The sequence below is a fragment of the Pinus tabuliformis genome, chromosome 1_1 (genome assembly GCF_031772625.1).
Source record: "Pinus tabuliformis cultivar Carrire ecotype Pingquan chromosome 1_1, CPIR1, whole genome shotgun sequence".
NCBI classification, from domain to species: Eukaryota; Viridiplantae; Streptophyta; class Pinopsida; order Pinales; family Pinaceae; genus Pinus; species Pinus tabuliformis.
In genome coordinates, this window is record NC_142297.1 from 206,094,616 (window position 1) to 206,118,874 (window position 24,259).

Sequence of the window (24,259 nt, forward strand, 5' to 3'; positions counted from 1 at the left end):
CGCTCGCTTGAAGGAACACAAAGGTGATCCAGGTGGCATAACAGGTCGTCCTAGAGGTGAAAATCTGGAACATGCTGACCCTCCAAGAGCGTCTGGTATGTGTGGCCGAATTCCGGGTCGCTTTTGTAGAGCAGTGGCCAATCAGAAGTCTCGTGCCCACAAGAGTTGAGCACGGTGGTTAATGCCATGATCGGTGGTCGACTGAGGTAATCTGCAACATTATTGATGCTGACCTTCTTATACTTGATATTCAAATGGAACTGTTGCAGGTATGTGGACCACTTCTGATGGCGATCATTCTGCAATTTCCCTTGGGTCTGTATGAACTACAGGGGTCGGTGGTCCGTGTGGATGATTGTTTCCTTCCCCAAAATGTAATGCTTCCATTGTCGGCAGGCCTGCACAATGGAATACATCTCTTTTTCATAAGTGGGATACTTCCGGACTGTGTCTGAAAGTGTCTCACTGTGATATGCCACTGGATGCTCGTGTTGAGTAAGGACTGCCCCAATAGCATAGTCAGAGGCATCTGTCTCGACCTCAAATGGTTGTTGCAAGTCTGGTAATGCAAGAACTGGTGTTGTGCAGAGTCGATCTTTCAACTCTGTGAATGCCTTCTGTTGAGATTCAGACCAAAAAAAATTTGCTTTCGCTCCTCCCTTGGTGACCCGACTCAAGGGCCAAGTGATATGAGAAAATCCCAACACGAACCTGTGGTAGAAGTTAGCAAGGCCTAGAAAGCTGCGAAGCTCATGCACCCCGTTCATCAATAATGTATCCCAGATACTGAACCTGGGTCATGCCAAAAGTGCATTTCTCCAAATTGGCACATAACTTGTGTTGTCGCAGTGTTTGGAGAACTTGTCGTATGTGGTGGAGGTGCTCTTCCCAAGTCTTGCTAAAGATCAAGATGTCATCCAAGTATACCACTACAAATGAGTTGGTGAATGGCCGCAAGATGTCTTCCATTAGCCTCATGAAGGTTGCAGGAGCATTCGTCAATCCGAAAGGCATAACCAACCATTCAAAAAGGCCCTCCTTGGCTTTGAAGGCAGTCTTCCACACATCGGAGGGCTCGATTGGTACTTGGTGATATCCTGACTTCAAATTGATCTTGCTGAAATATTTTGCCCCCTTTAGTTGGTCCAGGAGGTCATCAATCCGTGGGATTGGGTACCTATTACGGACAGTGATCTTGTTCAACGCCCGATAGTCAATACAGAGTCTCCAAGTCCCATCCTTCTTTTGTACTAGCACGATCGGGCTCCCACAGGGCGATGAACTCAGACGGATGTGACCTTTTTGCAGCAGCTCCTGAATTTGCCTCTTGATTTCATCGTTCTCCAGAACAGAGCGCCGATAGATTGGTCCATTGGGCAGCGGTGAACCTGGGGTCAGATCAATGGAGTGCTTGACCTGACAGTGCAGAGGAACCCCTGCGGGGGAGGTGAAGATGTCCTCATCCTCCTCCACGACCTTGTCCATCTGTAGTTTTCGTGCGGAGGGGCCCTGTCTGGAGGTTGTGGCCACCGTCTTCTTCTTTTCTTGAGGGCGTATCATCAGGAAAACAAACTTCCCGGTTTTGGAAATGAGCTTACTGCATTGTTTTGCAGTAACCAAAGAGATGGCAGTAGGTGGTGCTACCTCTGGTATCCTGTACAACTTATTTCCCAAAGTAACAATAACAGCACGGGGCCTTGACTCATACACATCATGTCGCTTCCACAAGTATGGTTGTCCTAATAACACATCACAAACTTCAAGGGGAGTAATGTCACACAATACCTCATCCGTGAAGGGCTTGATGTTGTATGGAAGGCGACACTGTTGGCTCACGTGAAGATCCCGTCCTTGGTGCAGCCACCCAATGGTGTATGGTTGTGTATGTGCTGTGGTCGGTAAGCCCAGCCGTTTCACGACCTCTGCCGAAATGAGGTTCCTTTGGCTCTTGTTGTCGACAATGAACTGTAGCGGGGATCCCTTTACCCACATCTGGGAGTGGAACTTACGCTCCTCCTCCTCTGGATCTTCAAGTTCCTCCTTCTGGATCTTCGTGGTGGCAACGGTGGCGTTGGGCTCCGCATCGATAATCTACTTCCCTTTGTCATTCCCCTTATCGGGTTCTGACTCAGAGTCAAAACATGCATCTGATTCTGAAACCTTTAGCTCGGCCACCAGTGACTGCTTAGCCCGACACTCACTTGTGTTGTGAGTGGAGCTCTTATGGAACTCACACCACTTTCTGGTGTCCTTTTTCGGCTTCGCGACGCTGTTCTTTGCTTGCAGCTTTGGCGGGTTGTCTTGGGCCGCCCCGCCTTGGCTTTGTCCTTTGTTCTGCAGTTTGGGGGCACCTTTCCCTTGTTTCGGATTCGCAGACCCAAAGTCTCACTTCTTTTGTTTAAACTTTTGCTCGACCTTGACAGCATATCGGTATGCCATGCCGAGCGAGGAGATGTTCAGGAATTCTATTTCTTCTTGGATGTACTTGTGTAGGCAGCCACGGTATTTGAGTACCAAATGCTGCTTTGTATCCTTGATACCCAACTTTGTGCGAAGGGTATGGAAAATATTGGTAAACTCTGGTACGTCTTGGTCCCTTCCCTCTTGTAGCGTGGTCCACTTTATGTATTGATCCTCATAGATTCTGACAGGGTAGTATTGCTCCTTGATGGCATCTCGGAATGAATCCCAAGTCGATGCGACTGAAAATAGTGAGCCTGTACTTTCATCCTTCTGTTCGCAGTAGGTTTCCCACCAATCCTTGACGTGGGGGGCTGCTTTGAGAAGAGCGAAAATAATCTTTTCCCGACTGGAAAAAAATCATGAACAGAAAAATAACCCTCTAGCACATTTAACCATTTATCGACGGCATCTGCGTCTATCTGACCCTCGAATATGGGGATTTCAAAATTAACTTGTACCTTAAATGGTGTGGCGTTTCCAGAGTTGCTGTTGGAAGCCAATGCGTCGCCCCTGGGTAGCCGCTAAAGGATTTGGGCAAAGTTGTCCATCATCACGTTCCTTTGTCGCTTGAGGGCTTCTTCGAGCAAGATTTTGATAGGATCTCCTGCCCCCTCGTCTTTCTTTTCATCCGCCATGGGAGGCCGTCGGGATTTGCGAGGCTGGTCTTGCAAAGGTTCGACCAGTTCAAGCCCTAACTCCTTATATCCCGACCTCGTTGGGGACATGCAGAGAAAAACAAAGAAGAAAAGCAGACCGCTCTAATACCACTGATCCGGATTTAAACAGGAACGCAATAAAATATAGAGATAACCATAAAGACAGATATGCAGTGGAAATAATACCTCAATTCATTATTGTAAAATACTGAAATATGCTTACAAACAGAAATGGAAATAAACTAGCTAGGGCGATGGTAGCTTATCTCTGAGAAGAGATGTGGTGGCTACATGCCTCTGAACTGTCATACAATGAGGCTCGAAGGCCTATTTATTTTTGAGAAAAAATGGAAAACCCTTCACATTCCAAAACCTAACCCTAGAAGATGAAACGCCAAATTGTGGGCCCCGTTTTTGGGTAAGTTGGTACATCAACTTCCCGGGGTCGCGAATTGGTCATACTATCTCCGTTTGACGTGCATGATAGCCCGTTGGAAAGATCTCTCCGAGGACTACGACGGAAAAGATGATTTTTATCAGAAAAATCGCTGGCTCCGGAAGTTTAGGACCCGAAAAACTGCTAAAGATAGTAAATTGTGCTATAATTAAGGAAAATGAAAAAAACTGTAAGAAGCACTAGAGGGGATCCAAGTGGAATTAGCGGGTGGCCACCAATATCCACCTGGATCACTTCTTGACATCCAACTCACCTACAGTCCTCTTGAACATTTCTGAATCATTAAATATAACATCACTGCCTCTAATAATTTTATGTTTGACTGGATCCCATAGACGATAACCAAGATCTTCATCCGCATATCCCAAAAAAATGCATTTCATAGATTTATCATCTAGCTTAGTTCTATTTTCTTTAGGAATATGTACGAATGCTTCACATCCAAATATTTTTAAATGAGAATAATTCAAATTCTTACCAGTCCAAACTTCTTCAGGGATACTGCCATCCAAGGCTGTAGTTGGAGATCTATTTATGAGGTAGCAAGCAGTCATGACTACTTCAACCCAAAAATTCTTCTCCAAACCGGAATTGGACAACATACTTCGCACCTTTTCCATAATGGTGCGATTCATCCTTTCTGCGACACCATTTTGTTGAGGAGTACCAGGCACAGTCTTCTCATGCTTTATGCCAAACCTGTTACAATATTCCTTAAATGCATTTGAGCAATATTCTCCACCATTATCTGTTCTTAAACATTTCAGCAATTTGTTAGTCTCTCTTTCAACAACAACATGGAATTTTTGAAATATTCCAAACACTTCACTTTTATTTTTCATAGGATATGCCCAAACTTTGTTGGATGCATCATCTATAAATGTTACAAAATATGATGCTCCTCCTAATGATTTGATGTTAACAGGCCCAAACACATTCGAGTGTACCAATTCTAACACATTTTTCTTTCTGTCATGGCCACCTCTAAGGAATGAAACCCTTCTTTGTCTACCATATATACAATGCTCACAAAGATCAAGATTGTAGGATTTCAAACCTGGCAATAAATTTTTACCAACAAGGATTTTAAAGCCCTTCTCGCTCATGTGACCCAAACGCTTATGCCACAGATCTAGTGAATTTCCTTCTTTTGTGACAGCAGCCAAATCTAATTTTCCTATCGGTGTCTTGAATGTGTATAATGTTCCTGTCTTGGGTCCTTTGGCCATGACCAATGCACCTTTGCTAATTTTCCAGCCTCCTTTTCCAAAGCTTGTCGAATTGTCTTCATCATCTAGCCGTCCCATAGAGATTAAACTCATGCGCATTTCTGGTACATGCCTGACCTGTTTCAACAATATATCTTGTCCATATTTCATCTTGATTTGGAAATCTCCCACTCCAACAATACAACAAAAATGATTATTCCCCAAATGCACTCTACCATAATCACCAGGATTATATGAAACAAAACTATCTTTGCATGGGGTTACATGGTGAGATGCCCCAGATTCAAGGATCCAATCAAAGCCACTGCTAGATGTATATACACATGCATCCTCTACTGAAACAGTGAACAACACATCACCATCTGTGGCTACAGCAGTAGTCTCACCTTCATTTGTGCTGGATGACTTGTGATTTGTACTAGACAGTCTCTGATCCTTTTGTCCTTTCTTCCAGAATCGACATTCTTTCTTCATGTGCCCGGGTTTGCCACAATGAAAGCAAATGATCCTTCCTCTCCTTGATTTTGATCGGCCTCTTGATCTTGATCGCCCTTGCTGGCCTCGATCCATTCTCCTACCACGATCAGCTAGAGCTAGAGCCTCTCCTCCCTGGTTTTCCGCAATTGACTTGCGCCGCAACTCCTCATTCATTAAACTGCTCCTGACATCATCAAACTTCACGGTCCCTGTAGTTGTTGAAGTGCTCATAGCTACAATTAAATTTTTCCAGCTGTCTGGCATAGAACACATTAGCAAAATATCGCTAATTTCATCATCTAAAATGATTTTAATAGCGGCAAGTTGATTAGTAATAATATTAAATGCATTCAAGTGCTTAGCAATTGAAGCACCCTCCTTCATTTTGAGATTATAAAGCTTCTTCATCAAGAACACTTTGTTTGATGCTGTGTTCTTCTCATATAGATCATGAAGCTTCTTCCATAATCCTTTAGCCGTCTTTTCTTTGGACACATTGAAATAAATCTTCATTGCTAAATATTGGCGGATTGTTACAATCGCCTTTCTATCTAGCTTATTCCACTCTTCATTTGTCATCGATGAGGGTTTCTTTGTTGTGCCCTCAATCAGCAAGTACTGATCCTTTAAAATCAGTATATCCTCCATCTGTGATTTCCATAGGGCAAAATTAGCCCCGCTCAACTTCTCCATATCTGTAAGTGTTGTCTCCATTTTCAATCAAATTCACGCTCCAAAACACAAAAACTCCACTTAAAAATAAAACTTTAATTATTACTCTTTAAAATTTAGTAATAATGACCTTCCTCCTTTTAAAATACCCTTTTCAAAATTCCTGCTCCTTTTTAAAATATACTTTTCAAAATTCCAACATATAATTATATATGTTTCATAATAAATATAAAAACATATATAATGTTTTAACATTTTCACATTTCACACATACATATGTTGGTTTGAGAAAAAAAACTTGACGTATATGTGCAAGCTTGACGTAAAAAAAACTTACGAACACCACGTTTCAACTCCAATCTCCATGGATCTCCACTTTTCAAACTCCAGCAACACGTTTCAACATAGGTCCACGACCTTGTTTTTCTTGCAGCAACTGTCTTTTAGTTCGAGCATTCCTCAGCTATTTCCTCGATAGATCCTTCAACAACTCTAGTGGTAACAACCAGCGTTTTAATGAAAGCTGCCAGAGCAAGGCGATGGCACTAAGCGCCTTGCACGGTGGATATAAAAGAGTAATTTCAGAGACAGACAAATGGAGAAACAACAAGATTACTCAGTCATAAATAGCAGAATAGATAAACCAATCACTGGAGAACAAAAATCACTTTGCATTACATAACAGGCCTGGACCTTAGCTTGCTTTCCTTGGCCAGAGAAATTACAAATTTATAGCGGCAGAAGAAGGATTTAGAATCCTGTGTGTGATTCAGATGGAGATCTGGAATGATCTAGAAACCACTGGCGGTGTAGGAAGATCTAGGATCCTGGAGATCTAGAAAAATCTAATCTAGAAGGATCTAGAATACTACGTGAATTTGGCTTCACACTTAACACTTCTCCTCCTTTGTCATTATTACAACTGAACGCTTCAAATTTGCAGAGAGAGAAGAACATGGAGATTTGTCAACAAATTTCCTGTAGTGATTGGTATCTCTTTCACTTTTCCTTGGGCTTGTTTTACCTGAGCTCTGATACCATGTTAATTTTAGATTAACTTATTTAAATTTTTGCTTAGAGTAGATACTTCAATATTCAATATTAGCCCATGTTTAATCTATTAGCAATCTCACAAATCATCATCATATTGAAAGTAACTAAAGAAAGAACCTATGCAGTAAATGATGAAGACAAACCAAGACGAGAGGACACAATAGTATGACACAAGCTAGGGAAAAACCCCAAGATGGGAAAACCCTTGATCAAATCTTCTTATTACTTCAACAGAAGAAGAAAATACAATTGATGACAATATATCAGCTCAGACAAATCTTCCATTTTGCCTTCAAACATTGGTAGTCAAATTCATCCTTAATCAGAGATTAATAGTAAACAAAGCAGCTGCAAGGAAGTCTTCAAAAGGAGACCAATCCTAGTCCAATAAGTGCGACCTTCTTTAGTGATTGTAATGAACCCAAAATAGATTTGTACCAAGCAGTCTAGTTTGTGATAGTGTAACAGTTATAGATCTGGAGCCCAGACTTACTCTAGGGTATGAGGCTCCTTCTCAACATACCCTTCGATAGTCCAACAACATCAAGGGACCCACACATATGATAGAAGCACCTCCATTCACCTGTGTTGTACTAGGAGAAGTTGCCAGGATTTGAATCTATTGTAGATGAGTTCATAAAAGCATGTGATGGTTTGCCTTTATCTTGGAAGGTGTTCGGGGAACTTCTTTATGGAAAAGATGATCAATCTGAGTGGCAAAACCGACTAGAGAGTATTCAGCAAATAATTCCTTCTGAGATACAAGGGAGACTAAAAATCACTTATGATACATTGAATGAGGAGGGAAAATAGATATTCTTAGATGTTGCCTGTTTTTTCGTAGGAGAAAACAGGGATATGGCTTTAAGGTTATGGAACCGATCAGATTGGAAAGGTTCTCTGGGGTTTCAAAATCTGCACAATAAGTGCCTTGTAGAGTTGGACTGGAAAAATAATATATATATGCATAATCATCTCAGAGATATGGGAAGAGATATTGCAAAGGATCCAAATTTGAAATTGCCTTGGCGTGTTTTTTGTGTTCATCAGAGAACATTGATGATTTGTTACAGCAATCATATGTAAGTCCTCAACCCTTCAAATCATCTTAAATTATTGAGAGATATCCATGTATAATAAATGTTTGACTGTTTTGCTTTTGAAGAATGAACAGGTAACAACAGCAGTGCGCGGAATTATGGTGTCACCCACTACAGAGTGTCGTCCTGATCATCCTTCTTATAGTGTTAATGCTTTTACTCTGATTGCGGATTGCTTTGTCTCAAAAATGTCAGAAGTATAAAAAATGTCATGGTTCAAAAGCAGTATGATGGAGCTTCATACACGTCATCGTTTTCTTGGTGTCGGTCTCCTCACGTTGAAGACGGTGACATGGAACGCATTTTAACGAGAGTGCAGTTACCAAATGTAATATGGATTCGCTGGTACAAGTGTCCCTACTCTTCCTATTTAGAAGTGGGCGGCAGCTTACTGCAAACGTTGTGGAAAGCGCAATCGCAGGTAAAATGGAATTTGAAGTTAAATTTTGTGTGTTTAGCATTTTAAATTTTATTGATGAGAATAGTATCTGATTTTTTTTTTTTGGAACATTTTGGGGGGGGGCCGGGGGGGCGGGCCGGGAGTTACGGATTTATGCTCCCCTCTCAAATATTCCAAAGTCCATAGGCCGGCTAAAGCATCTCGAACAGATTTTTATCTTTTCCTCGAAGAATTTTGCCCGAAGAATTTTGCCTTCTGCGTTCTTTGAATGCCTTGAAGTTAGGGTTGTGCTCAAAACTGAAGTCACTACCAGATTCCTTCGGGGATTTAACAAATCTGGAACACCTAGATTTGTCCCAAGCAGAAAATTTGGAGCGGCTTCCAAATTCCTTCGAGAATTTAATTAGACTTAAATATCTTGATCTGAGCATGTGCAGCCATTTAACCCTTTCAAGAGAAACACTGGGAAACATCCGCACGCTTGAACACCTGAATATTTTCTGGTGTGAGAAAATTAAGTATTGCCTCCGCAAGTGGCACATCAAAGGTCCCTGGCAGAATTACGTTTGATGTGCACAAACATAAAAGATAGAAAAGAGAGATCCACGCCTTATAATTCAGCCTCTTCGAGGGGGCAACCTCCTTTACATTACATAAATGAACAATTCTTGGATGATACAAATGAAAATACCTCCTTTCTATATATAGGAGTCTAAGTGGTCCCAATACAATCAAAGCCTACATAACAATAATATTGTAGGGCACAACAATAACAATAGTGGGCTTCTATGTGGCACAATAGTAACAATATGGGCACTACATGGGTACATCAATATAAATAAGGGGTATAACTACAATAGTAATGGGGTAATCACTAGTATTATAGGGACCCAACATGCCCCTCTCCTTCAAAAAAGTGTTGTCCTCAACGCTTGAGTAGTTCAGGATACTTCTGCATAAAATTCTCATCCTCCCATGTGGAATCTTCAGCGGATAAGTTCTTCCACTTGATAAGATACTCTGAAATTGATCGATTTCGTAGCTGTCGAGTTCTTGTTTCTGTGACTGCTTCCGGTTCCAATATAATTTTTCCTTCTTCGTCAAGTTCTGGCAATATTGTTTGAACTGGGAGCTTGTCGCCTATAACCTTCTTTAAGCATGAAACATGGAAAACTGGGTGCAATCGAGAAGCTGCAGGAAGCTCCAATTTGTATGCCATAGTACCAATCTTTTGCAACACCTTGTACGGACCATAATACTTTGGTGATAATTTATTATCCTTCTTAGCTTGCTTGAGGGACATTTGCTTATATGGTTGTAGCCGTAGGAATACCCAATCACCTACATCAAAACTTCTTTCACTGCGATGTTGATCTGCCTGTTGTTTCATTCTATTCTGTGCCAACACGAGGTTATCCTTTAAGAGTTGGAGGACTTGTTGTTGATGTTCGATGTGATGTTCCACTGCCTGAACCTTAGAATTTTCTCTTAAATATGATGTGATGGATGGTGGTTGATACCCATAAAGTGCCATAAATGGGGTCATTTTTGTTGCTGTATGAAAGGAAGTGTTATACCACCATTCAGCCAGAGGCAACCATTTGACCCATTGTGTCTGTTTATCAGATACAAAGCAACGAAGATATCCTTCCAAACATTTGTTTACTATCTCAGTTTGCCCATCAGATTGAGGATGATAAGATGAGCTATGAGCTAACTGAGTACCAAGACAAGAAAATAATTCTGTCCAAAAATTTCCAGTGAAAATGGGATCTCTGTCACTTACAATAATCTTTGGGTTTCCATGTAGCTTTTGAATTGTTTCCATAAATGCAGTAGAAACTGTACTGGCTTTAAATGGATGTGATAATGCACAAAAGTGTGCATACTTGGTAAGTCTGTCAACTACCACCATGATGACACTCTTTCCCTCAGACTTGGGTAAACCTGTGATAAAATCCATTGAAACCTCCTCCCAACGTTGGCTTGGAATGGATAAAGGTTGTAATAGACCCGGTGTCTTAATTGTTTCAACTTTATTTTGCTGGCAAACCAAACATTCCGCCACAAACTTTTGAATATCTGATTTAAGGCCATCCCAAAAAAATTCCTTCTTAACCCTGTGGTAAGTTTTTAAAAATCCTGAGTGCCCTCCTAAGGGAGAAGTGTGCAATTCCATAAGAATCTTTTGTTTTAGCTGGGAATTCTTACAGAGGTATAAGCGATCTTTGTACCATAACGAATCATTTTTCCAGCTAAATGTATCAGACGTACTGGAATCTTGTTGTAGCTTTCGAATAAGTGCCCACACTTCTTCGTCATTCTTCCATTCCTCCCTTGCTTCATTTATCCAATCTGGTTGGATAATAGAAATGGCGCACAACAATGCTTCCACATCCTCATCCTTTCTTGAGAGTGCATCTGCCACCACATTTTGCTTCCCTTTTTTGTAGATGATTTCAAAGTCATAACCCAACATCTTTGTGACCCACTTTTGTTGCTCTTCAGAGGATAATCTTTGTTCTAAAAAGTATTTAAGGCTATCATGATCCGTTTTTACCTTGAAGTGTCTTCCCATTAGGTAGGGTCGCCATTTCTTAAGTGCATGGAGTATTGCCAACATTTCCTTCTCATAAATAGCTTTGCTTAAAAACTTTCCCTTGATTGGACGACTTTCAAAAGCAATGGGTCTTTCATCTTGCATTAGAACAGCACCAATTCCATTTCCTGAAGCATCACATTCCACAATAAAGGTTTTTGTGAAGTCCGGTGTAGCTAAGACCGGTGCTTGGCACATTGCCTCTTTAAGATGTTCAAAGGCCTTTGTTGCTTCCGGAGTCCATGAAAATGCATCTTTCTTCAATAATGTTGTTAGAGGTGCTGCTATTCTCCCATAATTCTTAACAAACTTGCGATAATACCCTGTCAACCCAAGAAATCCTCGCAGATGCTTTATGGATGTGGGGATTTTCCATTCCTTAATGGCTTTAATTTTGCTAGGGTCTACCTTAACTCCTTCATGAGATACAATATGACCCAAATATTCCACCTCCTGGACTCCAAAGAAACATTTGGATCTTTTTGCATATAATTGTTTCTCCTCCAATAGTTGTAGCACCCTGTCAACATGTTCAACATGATCCTTCCAAGACTTGCTGTAGATTAGTATATCATCAAAAAATACTAACACAAATTTTCTAAGGAATGGTTTGAAAATTGAATTCATCAAACCTTGAAATGTTGAAGGTGCATTGGTAAGGCCAAAAGGCATGACCAAAAATTCATAATGACCCTCATGAGTTCTAAATGCCGTTTTCGGAATGTCTTCAATCTTCATTCTGATTTGATGATATCCTGAACGAAGATCCAACTTGGTGAAGTAAATTGATCCATGCAATTCATCCAGTAATTCATCAATGACAGGAATGGGGAACTTATCTTTAATAGTGAGCTTGTTGAGCTCCCTATAATCCGGACACATGCGCCATGATCCATCCTTCTTGTGCACCAATACTACTGGAGCAGAGAAAGAACTTTGACTCGGTTGAATTATACCAGCCTCTAGCATTTCTGCAACCATACGTTCAATTTCACTTTTTTGGACATAGGGATATCTGTACGGCCTGATGTTTGGAGGAACACTTCCTGGAATCAGATGAATAGCATGATCATGATCACGCATAGGTGGGAGACCTTTGGGAGTCTCAAATACCTTGGAATGATTGTCCAGGACTTTTTGGAGATCTGGAGAAATAGATGATTCCAATGTGGAAACATCTAGCGAACATAATTGTGCAATTACACCTCTTTGCTCCTTTTTTAGAAGCTTTGTCATACCATTAGAGCTGATTATCTTTCCTGGTTTCCCTGCAATACCCCTTAATTCAACTTCCTTTCCTTCCACAGAAAATTTCATGAAAAGTTCTTGAAAATTAAAAGCTATTGTACCCAAGGATTGTAGCCATTGGACTCCTAGTACAACATCAGCACCTCCCATTGGAATGGAAAGCATTGGGCTAGTCAATACATATTCTCCCATGGATAGCTTGATATTATGGCACTTTCCAGAGCAATTTATTGTTCCTCCATTTGCAATCATCACTTGACACTCTGGTGCTGGATATAGGAAGCAATTCAATTCTTTTGCTACCCTACAATGAATAAAATTGTGGGTGCTTCCTGAATCAATCAACACTATTACCTTTTTCTTCTTGATTTGTCCTTCTATCTTGATGGTTTGAGGAGTGGTAATTCCCGCCAATGCATTACAAGATATGGTCGGATTTATTTGTTCTTCATCTAGGCTTTGTTCCTGGAATATATCCTCTTCTTTTGACCTTTCTTGCTCCTTTTCTTCTTCCTCTTCACAATCTATGTAGAATAATTTCTTCTCAGCACACTTATGACCTTTTGTGTATTTGCTATCACAATTGTAACAAAGCCCTTTTGCTCTTTTTTCTTCCAATTGTTGTGGTGTCAACCTTGTAGGTTGTGGAAGACTATGGGCAACAACACTTCCATCTTTATAGTTGTGAATGGTATGCTTCCTAGTTGCCATAATTTTGCTTTCCATTTTTCTTGCTAACCTGAATGCCTTCTCTAATGAATCAGGTTCCCAAAGGCGCACATCATGTTGGATATTATCCTTTAAAGACCCTATGAACACATCAATCCTATGCTCCTCTGGAATATCTTTTACCCTTATGTTCAATTTTTGGAACTCCTCAATGTGCTCCATTATTGAACCCTTTTGTTTGAGACTTATCAATTGGCTAAAAAAAGTGTTGCTTTTTGTATCCTCATAATGTGCTATCAATTCTTCCGTAAAAATTGCCCAAGTGATAAATTGTTTACGAGAACAAAGCCATTGATACCATACAAACTGATTTGGTTCCAAATATAAAGTTGCCATACGTACCTTTTGTGTGTTTTGCACATTATTGAGATCGAAGAATTGCTCCATCTGTAATATCCATGTGGCGGGATCCTTGCCATCAAACTTCCTCATATCGATTTTTGGAACATGATGAGTCTTCGATCCAACATTAGCATCTATGGTATCATGATTAACATTTCTTTTGTTCTCATCATGAGTTTCCTTTACTACCTTTTCACCATTAGTGACCCTTTCTTGTAGCAACTTCTTCAATTCATCCATCTTATCATCCATGCCATCAAATTTAGCATCAATCTTAGCTTCCATGCCATCCATCTTAGCTTCCATTCCCTTGATCTTAGATTCCACGCCATTTACCTTAGATTCCACGCCATTTACCTTAGATTCCACGCCACTTATCTTAGCTTCTGTTAGCTTTTGTGAGCGTGACATTTGTTGCACTTGTTCTTGTAATTTTGATATATCATGTAGCATTTCTTCCTCTTCTTCATGAGTCATGCTAGAGCTTTCAGGTTCCTTACTAGGTGTTTGCATTTTCTTTCCTCGGGGCATCAGTTACCGATAATAATGCTTTACTATGCCCTTTGAATTCTGTTAAACCAAGCTTACACAAAAATTAAAAAAAAACTACACACCTTTTTTCACTTTATAGAAGCCTGATATTGAATCTGATGTATCTCTGTAATTTCGGATCATCCAATTCTGAAATTGCTACCTGTAGTAGCCTTCTACGTCCTCTTTCCAATGCCACAAGTCTGAGCCAAATTGGATTCTCCAAGGAAGAGTTATGTGAAATCTCCCACAGTGACTTGCTTTTAGACTGGTTCAGTAGAGCACACTTGTACGACGTGCCACGAGTCACTGTTTCAACCTTTGAATCTGAAACACACGCACAAGAAACTAAAGTCCGTCCTCTTTCTGTACCTTTTTACGAAATTTCAATCCGATCCTCAGAGAGAGAGTTATGACGATTTTCCCCAGGTCACCTGTTTTGAATGTAATTCAGGAGTCTGCAAAAATACTAACTTCCTCAGATCATATCTCCGAAAATATTGCGAGAAAAGATCTGAAATTTGGACCCAAGGTTCAGCGCCAATTCTTCTCAAATGGGTTTTTTTTGTGACTTCTGAAACGTCACAGAAAAAAAGTTATAGCGAAAATGCCACGATGACCTGTTTGGAGCAGCGAAACCCTAGAATCCAAAGCTCTGATACCAAATGTTATGAAACCAGCTCACAAAAAGATAGAAAAGAGGGATCCACGCCTTATAATTCAGCCTCTTCGAGGGGGCAACCTCCTTTACATTACATAAATGAACAATTCTTGGATGATACAAATGAAAATACCTCCTTTCTATATATAGGAGTCTAAGTGGTCCCAATACAATCAAAGCCTACATAACAATAATATTGTAGGGCACAACAATAACAATAGTGGGCTTCTATGTGGCACAATAGTAACAATATGGGCACTACATGGGTACATCAATATAAATAAGGGGTATAACTACAATAGTAATGGGGTAATCACTAGTATTATAGGGACCCAACACTCACGTTGAAGACGGTGACATGGAACGCATTTTAACGAGAGTGCAGTTACCAAATGTAATATGGATTCGCTGGTACAAGTGTCCCTACTCTTCCTATTTAGAAGTGGGCGGCAGCTTACTGCAAACGTTGTGGAAAGCGCAATCGCAGGTAAAATGGAATTTGAAGTTAAATTTTGTGTGTTTCGCATTTTAAATTTTATTGATGAGAATAGTATCTGATTTTTTTTTATCGTTGGAACATTTTCGGGGGGGGGGGGGGGGGGGGGGCGGGCCGGGAGTTACGGATTTATGCTCCCCTCTCAAATATTCCAAAGTCCATAGGCCGGCTAAAGCATCTCGAACAGATTTTTATCTTTTCCCCGAAGAATTTTGCCCGAAGAATTTTGCCTTCTGCGTTCTTTGAATGCCTTGAAGTTAGGGTTGTGCTCAAAACTGAAGTCACTGCCAGATTCCTTCGGGGATTTAACAAATCTGGAACACCTAGATTTGTCCCAAGTAGAAAATTTGGAGCGGCTTCCAAATTCCTTCGGGAATTTAATTAGACTTAAATATCTTGATCTGAGCATGTGCAGCCATTTAACCCTTTCAAGCGAAACACTGGGAAACATCCGCACGCTTGAACACCTGAATCTTTTCTGGTGTGAGAAAATTAAGTATTGCCTCCGCAAGTGGCACATCAAAGGTCCCTGGCAGAATTACGTTTGATGTGCACAAACATAAAAGAATTGCCAGTTGCATTGGGAGATCTAAGCAATTTGGAAGTTCTGGAAATCGGAAGTCCTGACCTGCACTCTCTGCCGCCGTCGCTCTGTAAGCTAAAGAACTTGAAGAGATTGGAAATCCGTGGTTGCCAGAAATTGAAATATTTGCCGGATTCCCTTGAACTGTTGACTGATTTCTCTGTAACGGGCTGTCCGTTAACGGAACTGGTGTTTAAAAGGGTTGAAGTACAGAGAGAAGCATCAGTGGACTCTTCCTTTAAGGAGTTCATGCCTCGGCTCCAACGCTTCTATGTGTCGGGTACAGAAATATCAAAGATATCGTTTGGTGAAGGGGTCTGCCCCAACCTTCAATATCTTGACATCTCCTATTGCAAAAAGTTGGAGAAAATAGAAGGGCTTTCTGGTCTGCCAACACTTTAAGAAACTATGGATTGTTGGATGCGGTGACTTAGAAGAGCTGCCAGGTGTTGAACTTTGTAGATTGTTAGAGAAGACTTTTATCCATGGATCTCTGAAACTCCGCTTCAAAAAGGAAGTAGTGATACAGTTGATGCGGCATGACAGCTTTGCGGCGGATACATTGGCTGACACCTTTTAATGTCTGTTGGTCTAACAGAAAGCTCCGCCTACAATGCAAGTGAACGCGGGTTTATTTTCTATGCAGGAAGTACATAAAACAAGTGCGGTATGCTGCATAGTCTCTAGCAAACAAGTTTTTGTCTAAAAATAATTAATTAGATGTTTAAATGTTTTTTTTCTGTAGCATATAATCAATAAAATAATTAAGCATTTCTTTTTTATGAAAATGTGCCTTCAACCTCCCTATTCTTTAAAAAAAACTCTAAAATGTACACAAAAGACATACACATAAAATCAGGTTGTTTCATAATCAAGATTCCTTTATATGATTGAAAATCAGGCTGTTTCATAATCAAGATAGAATCCCTTGTATGATTGATCAAAGGAAAAAGGCCCATGGTTCCAAAAATGGGAAATTTGACCCACCCCTCCCTATCTGACCAAAAATTTGGTCATAATTTTAAGTTTTATGTTGCCTTCGTTAACATTTTAGAGAACAAAACCTCCACCTAAAAATAGTAAAATGGTCATTATAAATGATTATCTCTTTCAACACGTTGAACACGTTGAAGTGTTCAATGGTGAATTTTGGCTTTTGTGTTTCCCTATTTTTGATGTGTTATAAGTGATTTTCATCATGCAGTAGAACAAAAATTTTGTAGTGTTTAATGGTGAATTCTGATTTTTGTGTTTCTCTATTTCTGATATGTTATAAGTGATTGTCATCATGTTGAATTTATAAGTGATTTTTATCATGTTGAATTGACAATCTAATATTCCAAGAATGAGGTCGGGATTCCCTGTGTCTTACTCCGTGACACACCGACTCCATCCATTGGGGTATCTGAGCAATTTATGTGCCTTAACAATACAATCTCAATAGAGGGTTCACTCGAGCTTTTCAATAGGGTCCCATAATGTCAGTTTTGGCTTGGTTCTGCGGGTTTATCTTTTCAAGAAATTAGTAAACTTTTGGTCTGACTTTTTAATCATATTTTATTGATTTATGTTAAACACACATAAATAATAATAGGCAGATTTAGATAATGGTGGAATATCTTCTATTAACAAAATCTACATATTAATACGTAAGTCATATTTTATTGATTTATGTTAAACACACATAAATAATAATAGGCAGATTTAGATAATGGTGGAATATCTTCTATTAACAAAATCTACATATTAATAAGTGCGCTTTTGACATTTGGTTTCCATCTTCCCAAAGGTCATTTGGACACCCAATAATTGTTGGATGTCCTCCACTTCAACTCTAAAGGATTAGGTGTCCAACATTCTCCCCTCAATCGGAGGGGCTCATTTGGACACCCAATAACAGTTGGATTTCCACCACTTCAACTCTAAAGGATTAGGTGTCCAACATTTTCCCCTTAATTGGGGGTGTAAAAGTCCAAAAATAGAGCTGAAATACAAAAATGTATGGCAGCCTATCCTTGGATGTGCTCTCTCAAATTGTGGTTTTACTACAAAATAGAGGGGGGTTTTAAGACAATTTTTGGGTAAATTCTATTAACTTGAGACAAAAAAAAGAAAAAAAATGTTTTCTTAACTATTGTTGTCTTACAAAATTCTTTGACAATATATAACACTAGTGTTATTGTCTCTTAGTAGACAATTTCATTTTTCCTCTCTAGAGACAATAGTTTGGACAAAATACATATTTTCTCTTGCCTTTATAGAGACAATATGTCTTCCATCTCTTTAAAAACAATATATACCATTGAAATAAATCAACATGAAATGTATTTAATTAAAAATAAACTACAATATAATGATTAATTCATGTTAGGATAGAGTTGAATTGAACCACCAACCTCCTGCTTATAAGGAAAGTGCTCTTCCATTGAGCTAGCACTGTTTAAAGAATTACGTGAGGAGTTATGACTCTACTTGAAATGTCATATACAAGCATTGTTTTAAAAAAAATGCTAAACACATAATGGCATAATCATTGAAAAATCTATAACCATGTAGCCTTTAACTTAATAAAAAGAACTCAATGGAGTTAGCTCAATGTCAAAGCCTTGTAGCAAGACCTCCACAACAAACCAATAATACATAATAATCTACAAACAACTTAATCTAATCATACAAAGAAAAATAATCTCATTATCCAGTTCCTCTTTGGCCACACCATGGTTAAATATGGGAAATAGATAAGTAGAGATATTTTCTACAACTTGGTAAAACAAGAAAAGGCTTAAATGATAATTTTTGAAATCTAATTAACAAAAGTATTCAACATTGAATCTACACAAGCTAGAATGCATATTTCATATAAAAGCATTTCACCTCAAACTTGAAATACCATTTTTAAGGGACATCTCTAGACGAACCGTTAACTTGTTAGTTTGTAGGAAATTTGGAAAAGGTTTTAGCCATTTCAATTCATATTCAACTATCAATTTATTTATATAGCAATGAGGAAAATGTGCAGAGAGAAGAGAAACACATCTTATGAGTCTACTTTAGACTTAAAGCAAGCCTTAGATCAACCCCAGAAAAACCAAAGGAGAAGAAGGCTCAATGGGGAAACAAAGGGAAATCCAATGAGGAATGGGCAGGTGGATGGATACAACAATAGGATAATAATGAAGATGAGATTCAAGGAAGGCCTAGGAAGAGGAACCAACAACCATGTGGAGTTCATGGCACCAACTACACATATTTCAGACGTAGGAATAAATGTGTTGGCAAAGATAATTTTTTGGACGTTATATTAGTCATTGGATGGTTGTCAAGCACACTACAAGTCAACGATATTCACCATCCAATGAGATTAATTATGAGGCTTCAAAATGTTAGTACATATTTAAAGCTTTCGTGTTACTCTATCTAGGATGTGAACCATGTTCCCTCCAAATACATGACATGTACAATGCAAAGAACAACCAACATCATGGGGATACCCTAAAAGATGGAATCCTAGGATGAGTGTCCAATGCATATGTGTTATTTTCCTTAATGTGCATTAAACAAATCATAGTCCTCAGTCAAAACAAACTTGAAAATCTGAGATTTGCAATGAGTCTCCATGGATGTGTTGCTTTTCTCAATGATTTTCTAAACAATTCTTTGTGACTTAATGTTGGCTGACCATCATTGAGAAACACTTGACAAACATCAAAACAATATGATGAAAATTAGACTATAAATAAAATATTATAATTTTAAGAAATTAAAATCTCAAAAGCTTGTAAACACCCCGATCAAGTAACTCTAGGCAAAGACAATGTGAGGAAACAACATCTCTTTCCGAAGAATTAGATATGTAATCAACAAAAATGAGTCTGCATTCAAAATAAATGGCGTTGAATATGAAAATTATTTCACTAATCTTCTTTTGTAGCCAAGCATGCACCAAAGTGACACATTGAAGCCACTTATTTTCTATGATATTCAACAAAAGGTAAAAGAGTGCACCCTTACCCAAAAACATAAGGAAACATTTTTCCTATAATCATATTATATAACATCCATTTAATATATTTTAGTTTCATAATGTTTTAGGGAGCCTGCACAATATAAACAACAAATAATTTTGTTTAACAACCTTTTCAATTTTGTAATAATCAATATAATAATTAATTAGTAAAATTTCTACTTGTTACAAATTTCAAATATATGAGTGGCATGTCAAGAAAAGGCTTCATGCATATATTAAACATTGCATGTCTTAAATCAATATGAAATTTGCATATCTGTAAAAGTTGCATCACTAAAAGTTGTACCAATGCTTGTTGTGCACACATCAAGTAGGAGTTTAGAAGGAGACCAGAATGCCATTTGAACACCACCAGAGTGAAACCTTAATTTGAAAGTCTCAAAAAACCAAGTTTCCAATTTGATGAGAAAACAAATGATAGGAAATGTATGTGAAAATGTTGAAAAGCATAACCACTTGGTTTTTTGTCATATAACTTTTCTTGATGAATAAAAATAGTGTATTATTTTGTAGAAAACATGATCTTTGAAATGATCCATGATAATTGCATATTCTTGGAGCTTAGTTTTCAAGGAAAAGTTCTACATTCACTCTAAACTAAACTATGATCACCAATAACCACTTGGTGAATGCTAGTAGTCAACTAATAAACCAACCACATTAGAATTTGAAACAGAATGGGTCAAATTGAAAATTAAGTATGTTAACGCTAGATTTAAATAAGCACTTGAATTTCAGTACTCATGCATATTGGGGAGATATTACAATAAAAGGAAATAATAACACAAGTAAGAATACAACAAAGTATAATTGATCATCTGAATGATGAAAATATCAAAGATGTAAGTGAAGGACTAGGAAAATTTATGGTGATTAAGGGATTGATAGATCTCAGAGACAACATGATGATGTTGTTAGAGAGGGCCATATCATTATGGAGGGAGGGGTTTAGTTTCTAAAAGGGTCTCAACTCAGTCTACTCAGTTGGATGAGTTGTTTATCTCAGATGCAATTAAATTTGTTAAATTAAGCTTATAAGGTTCATGAGTATAGGAGAGGGAGGTGGAACTTGCTATGAAGAGGATGCAACAAGGAAAAAGGAACAACAGGAGGAATGGGATGAGAATCTTAACATTCCTCCACAAGGAAAATATATGGCTATATATAAAGGCAAATGGAATGCAAATCATGATATTGTGTTTAAGCTCTGGCATTATGAAGTTGCAAGAAATTAGAGGAGTATAAGCACAAGGGAGAAATTAAACATATTGTGGGATCAGAAGAGGGCCAAGAAGGCCTTTTCTGGTTCCTCCTCATTGAGACTGGAGACGCAAGAGTTAATAGCATTTATAAGGAAGCAACAAAGATGAGGTTGATTGTTAAGCATATGAGATTGGCGAGCAAGCCACTACCTGTGATCAAATTTGAAGGGCGGTTCTTAATTTCATTTATAAGGGCGCACATTTAGGCCGCACTTCCATAATGAAAAGCATAAAAAAGCAATTCAATTGACAACAATAAATTATCTTTATTTTTTTTTTTCACAAACAGAAAGATATTACTACGTCAAAGGTTGCATTAGTAAATGCATTACTCTTACACATGTGTGATTGAGAAATGTAACCACATAAGATCATATTGCACAGGCCTTGAACTCAGCCATAATTGAACCAACTATAGGGACAAAATCATAGATGGGAAACTACATATGAGTCTAAATTAAGAAAAAAAAAAAATGTATAGAAATAATTACATCTTAATGAAATTGAAATAAGAATAAAAATATGAAGAAACAGAAATACTTATATTAAAATTATATGGAAGGTCTCATTCATAAAATTAAAAATAAATTCTAGCTTATATAGGAGGTATTAGTGGAATTCTAGTGTATAAACTTCAAATTTGACCAAATCACTATTCTATTGTCTATTAAAACTCTTTTGGAAAGATGAGACTTCCAATAATTGCACAACTCAAATGATTGGAACTAAAGTCCCTAGACTTGACCGCAAAATTGATCCAAGATAGCTTCTTCTTTCAGTTATAAAACTTTGACAGTTGTGGTCCTTTAGCTTAATATATCTTGCAATGATTACATTCAATATGTTTTAGAAAAACTTCACATACAAACTTGAAAAATATGGTTATGCTTTCATTTACAAAATTCAAATGGTATAAAACTAAAAAATTTCACTTACCAAAATGGCTCCTTCAAGTGCTCGATAGAGTAAGACAATGATGGTAATAAATACTGAAACTTACTAGTTCTTTCAATCTATTTTTATAGTGGAAGAGGTTTTCGAGTTTTCATCTCTTTCCATTAATCATAAATAGCATTCCAATCTACCTCTTCTAGAGCATGAGGTGTACTGAGAGGTATAAACATTAACATATCCAATGTTTTTAAAGAAAGTCTTGATATATCCTCATTTTTTATCCAATTTAATTTTGAAAAGACTATTTCACAAACTGTTGTACTAATTGGAATAACAGTAATTGCTTGCCATAGCTGCATTAAGCATGGATATCCTTCAAACCATTCAAAGTCACCTCCACATAGATCCAATGCTCCAAACATATGCTTTTTTGGGTAAGATTTATACATAGTACATATAAATTCATCCATTTCACCTATACATTTAATGTTGTCCACAACAAGTAAGCCTCCAACACTAAATTTTCCCATAAACATGTCAACCATCTTCTTATTTGAGAGTCTCTATCATCCATATCCTCATAATAATTACGAGGACTAAAAAACTTAGCAGCATTAAAAATAGGTAAATTTGTGAACCTTGCATTTAGAGAGTCAATCACCTTCATTACAAAACCCTTTCCCAGCATAATGCAGTCATCTAGTGTCCTTGATCTTTGTGACTTTGGCAAACTCTCAAACCTCAATTCATGTACATGTATTATACCTGTGCAATCTGCAAACTCAAGAGTTCCTTGTTGTGTTTTACTTAAAAATGATGATGTTGTTCAACACTAACATCTCAAAGACATAAGGGGTATATTCATGATAGATACGAAAAATTTTCTAGCACTCATGGCTGTTATGTTGAAAAGTACTTGGTGAGAAATTAGTAGAACAAGAGATCACATTTTGGACTATTGCAGTGGACACAATGGTATGGAAAGGAGCTATTAAAGTTTTACTTTTGGCAGATTGCAAATATGTGGCAGTAGAAATTCTCCTGAATGCTAGGCTGAGAAGACATATTAGAATCGATGCTTGTTGAGGTAATATCCTGCCTCCAAGTTGCTGAGAAAGGTGAAAAATGAGAAACTAAGCTTCATTACACAAGGGATCAAGACTGTAGATACTTGCTAGCTTCTTTAACATCAACGACAAGGGCTACGTCAATACCACATTTGCAGTCACCTCTTATGGCATGACTAATGAAAATATGTGGGCTTGACAAAGAAGAAAGGCATCTTAAGGTAGATTGGTTTTAAGGATGTTACTGTATCCTTATTGACAACTCTTGTGTCTCGAAAAAAATAAAGAGCATTTTAATGGAAATATCTTTGGAGCAAGGAGATCGAGAACACATCAAAGGGTTTGCATAATAAAGTTAGGAATATAACTACTCCTTGAATGTCATAACACAACTGCCATGGAATTGAAGAGATTATGAAAAAATTTCTAGCTGTAGAAAGCTCTCCCCATGTGCACATAGCCAATCCTTATATTGTATATGCACGTTATAATATCTTTGTTTCTTTAAACTCTACAGAATAGAGAGGATTAAGGAAGTTGTTGCAACTATTTCATTGGAGATTGCGCTCATTATTCTTTATTCTGAGAGTAATTTCTCTTGACAGGCTCAAATGAATGACGCTTCAGATGTGTTGACGATGATTTTTTATTTCCTTCATCATACCTCAAATACAACAATGTAAACTTTGAAACTGGAACTATAAACTCAAAACAAGAACTCTGGCCAAAAAACCCCGAAAAAACATCAAAAACAGTGCTAAAAACGAAAAGTGTGTATATTGGAACGATGGTTTTTTTTTAGGGGCAATTTTGAACATGTTTTAAAAATGGCAATGAAAACGAAATTTTCATGCAAAAAACACCTTGAAAACGAAAAATCTTGATACTGGAATGATGGATTTTTTTTTAGGGTTAATTTTCAACATTTTTAAAAAAATTCTAGTAAAACCGCATTTTTATGTGCAAAAAAAAAGTTGTTTATGAGGAAAAAAACACACTAATGTTTTTGGTAGAATACCATTTTTCTTTCCTAAGTATAAATTCAACATGTTTTAGTAATGACCATAAAGATAAAATAATGGGATCTAAAATACATTAAAATTCTATTAATTTTCATCCATGTTGTTAAACATATAATAACATCACACTAAACATTGCTAAAATTCTAATTGTTTTCAACCATAACATTAAAGATACAAAAAGAAAAAATGGAATTTTTTCAACCATAAAATTAGAAAACCATGACATTATGAACAAATTACATGACTAAATTAATCAAAATGTCATTATTTGTATATTGAATGAAACATACA

At 37.8% G+C, this 24,259-nt stretch overlaps 1 protein-coding gene across 1 annotated transcript in view; it reads left to right on the top strand.

The window, feature by feature from the left end:
* The window catches only part of LOC149212249 (uncharacterized), a 109,755-nt gene that overhangs the window by 19,834 nt on the left and 65,662 nt on the right, over positions 1–24,259 (top strand). The window contains 2 exon segments of the mRNA XM_089388603.1: positions 15,611–16,011; positions 16,295–16,363. Coding sequence (XP_089244729.1) covers positions 15,611–16,011; positions 16,295–16,363 — 470 coding nt within the window.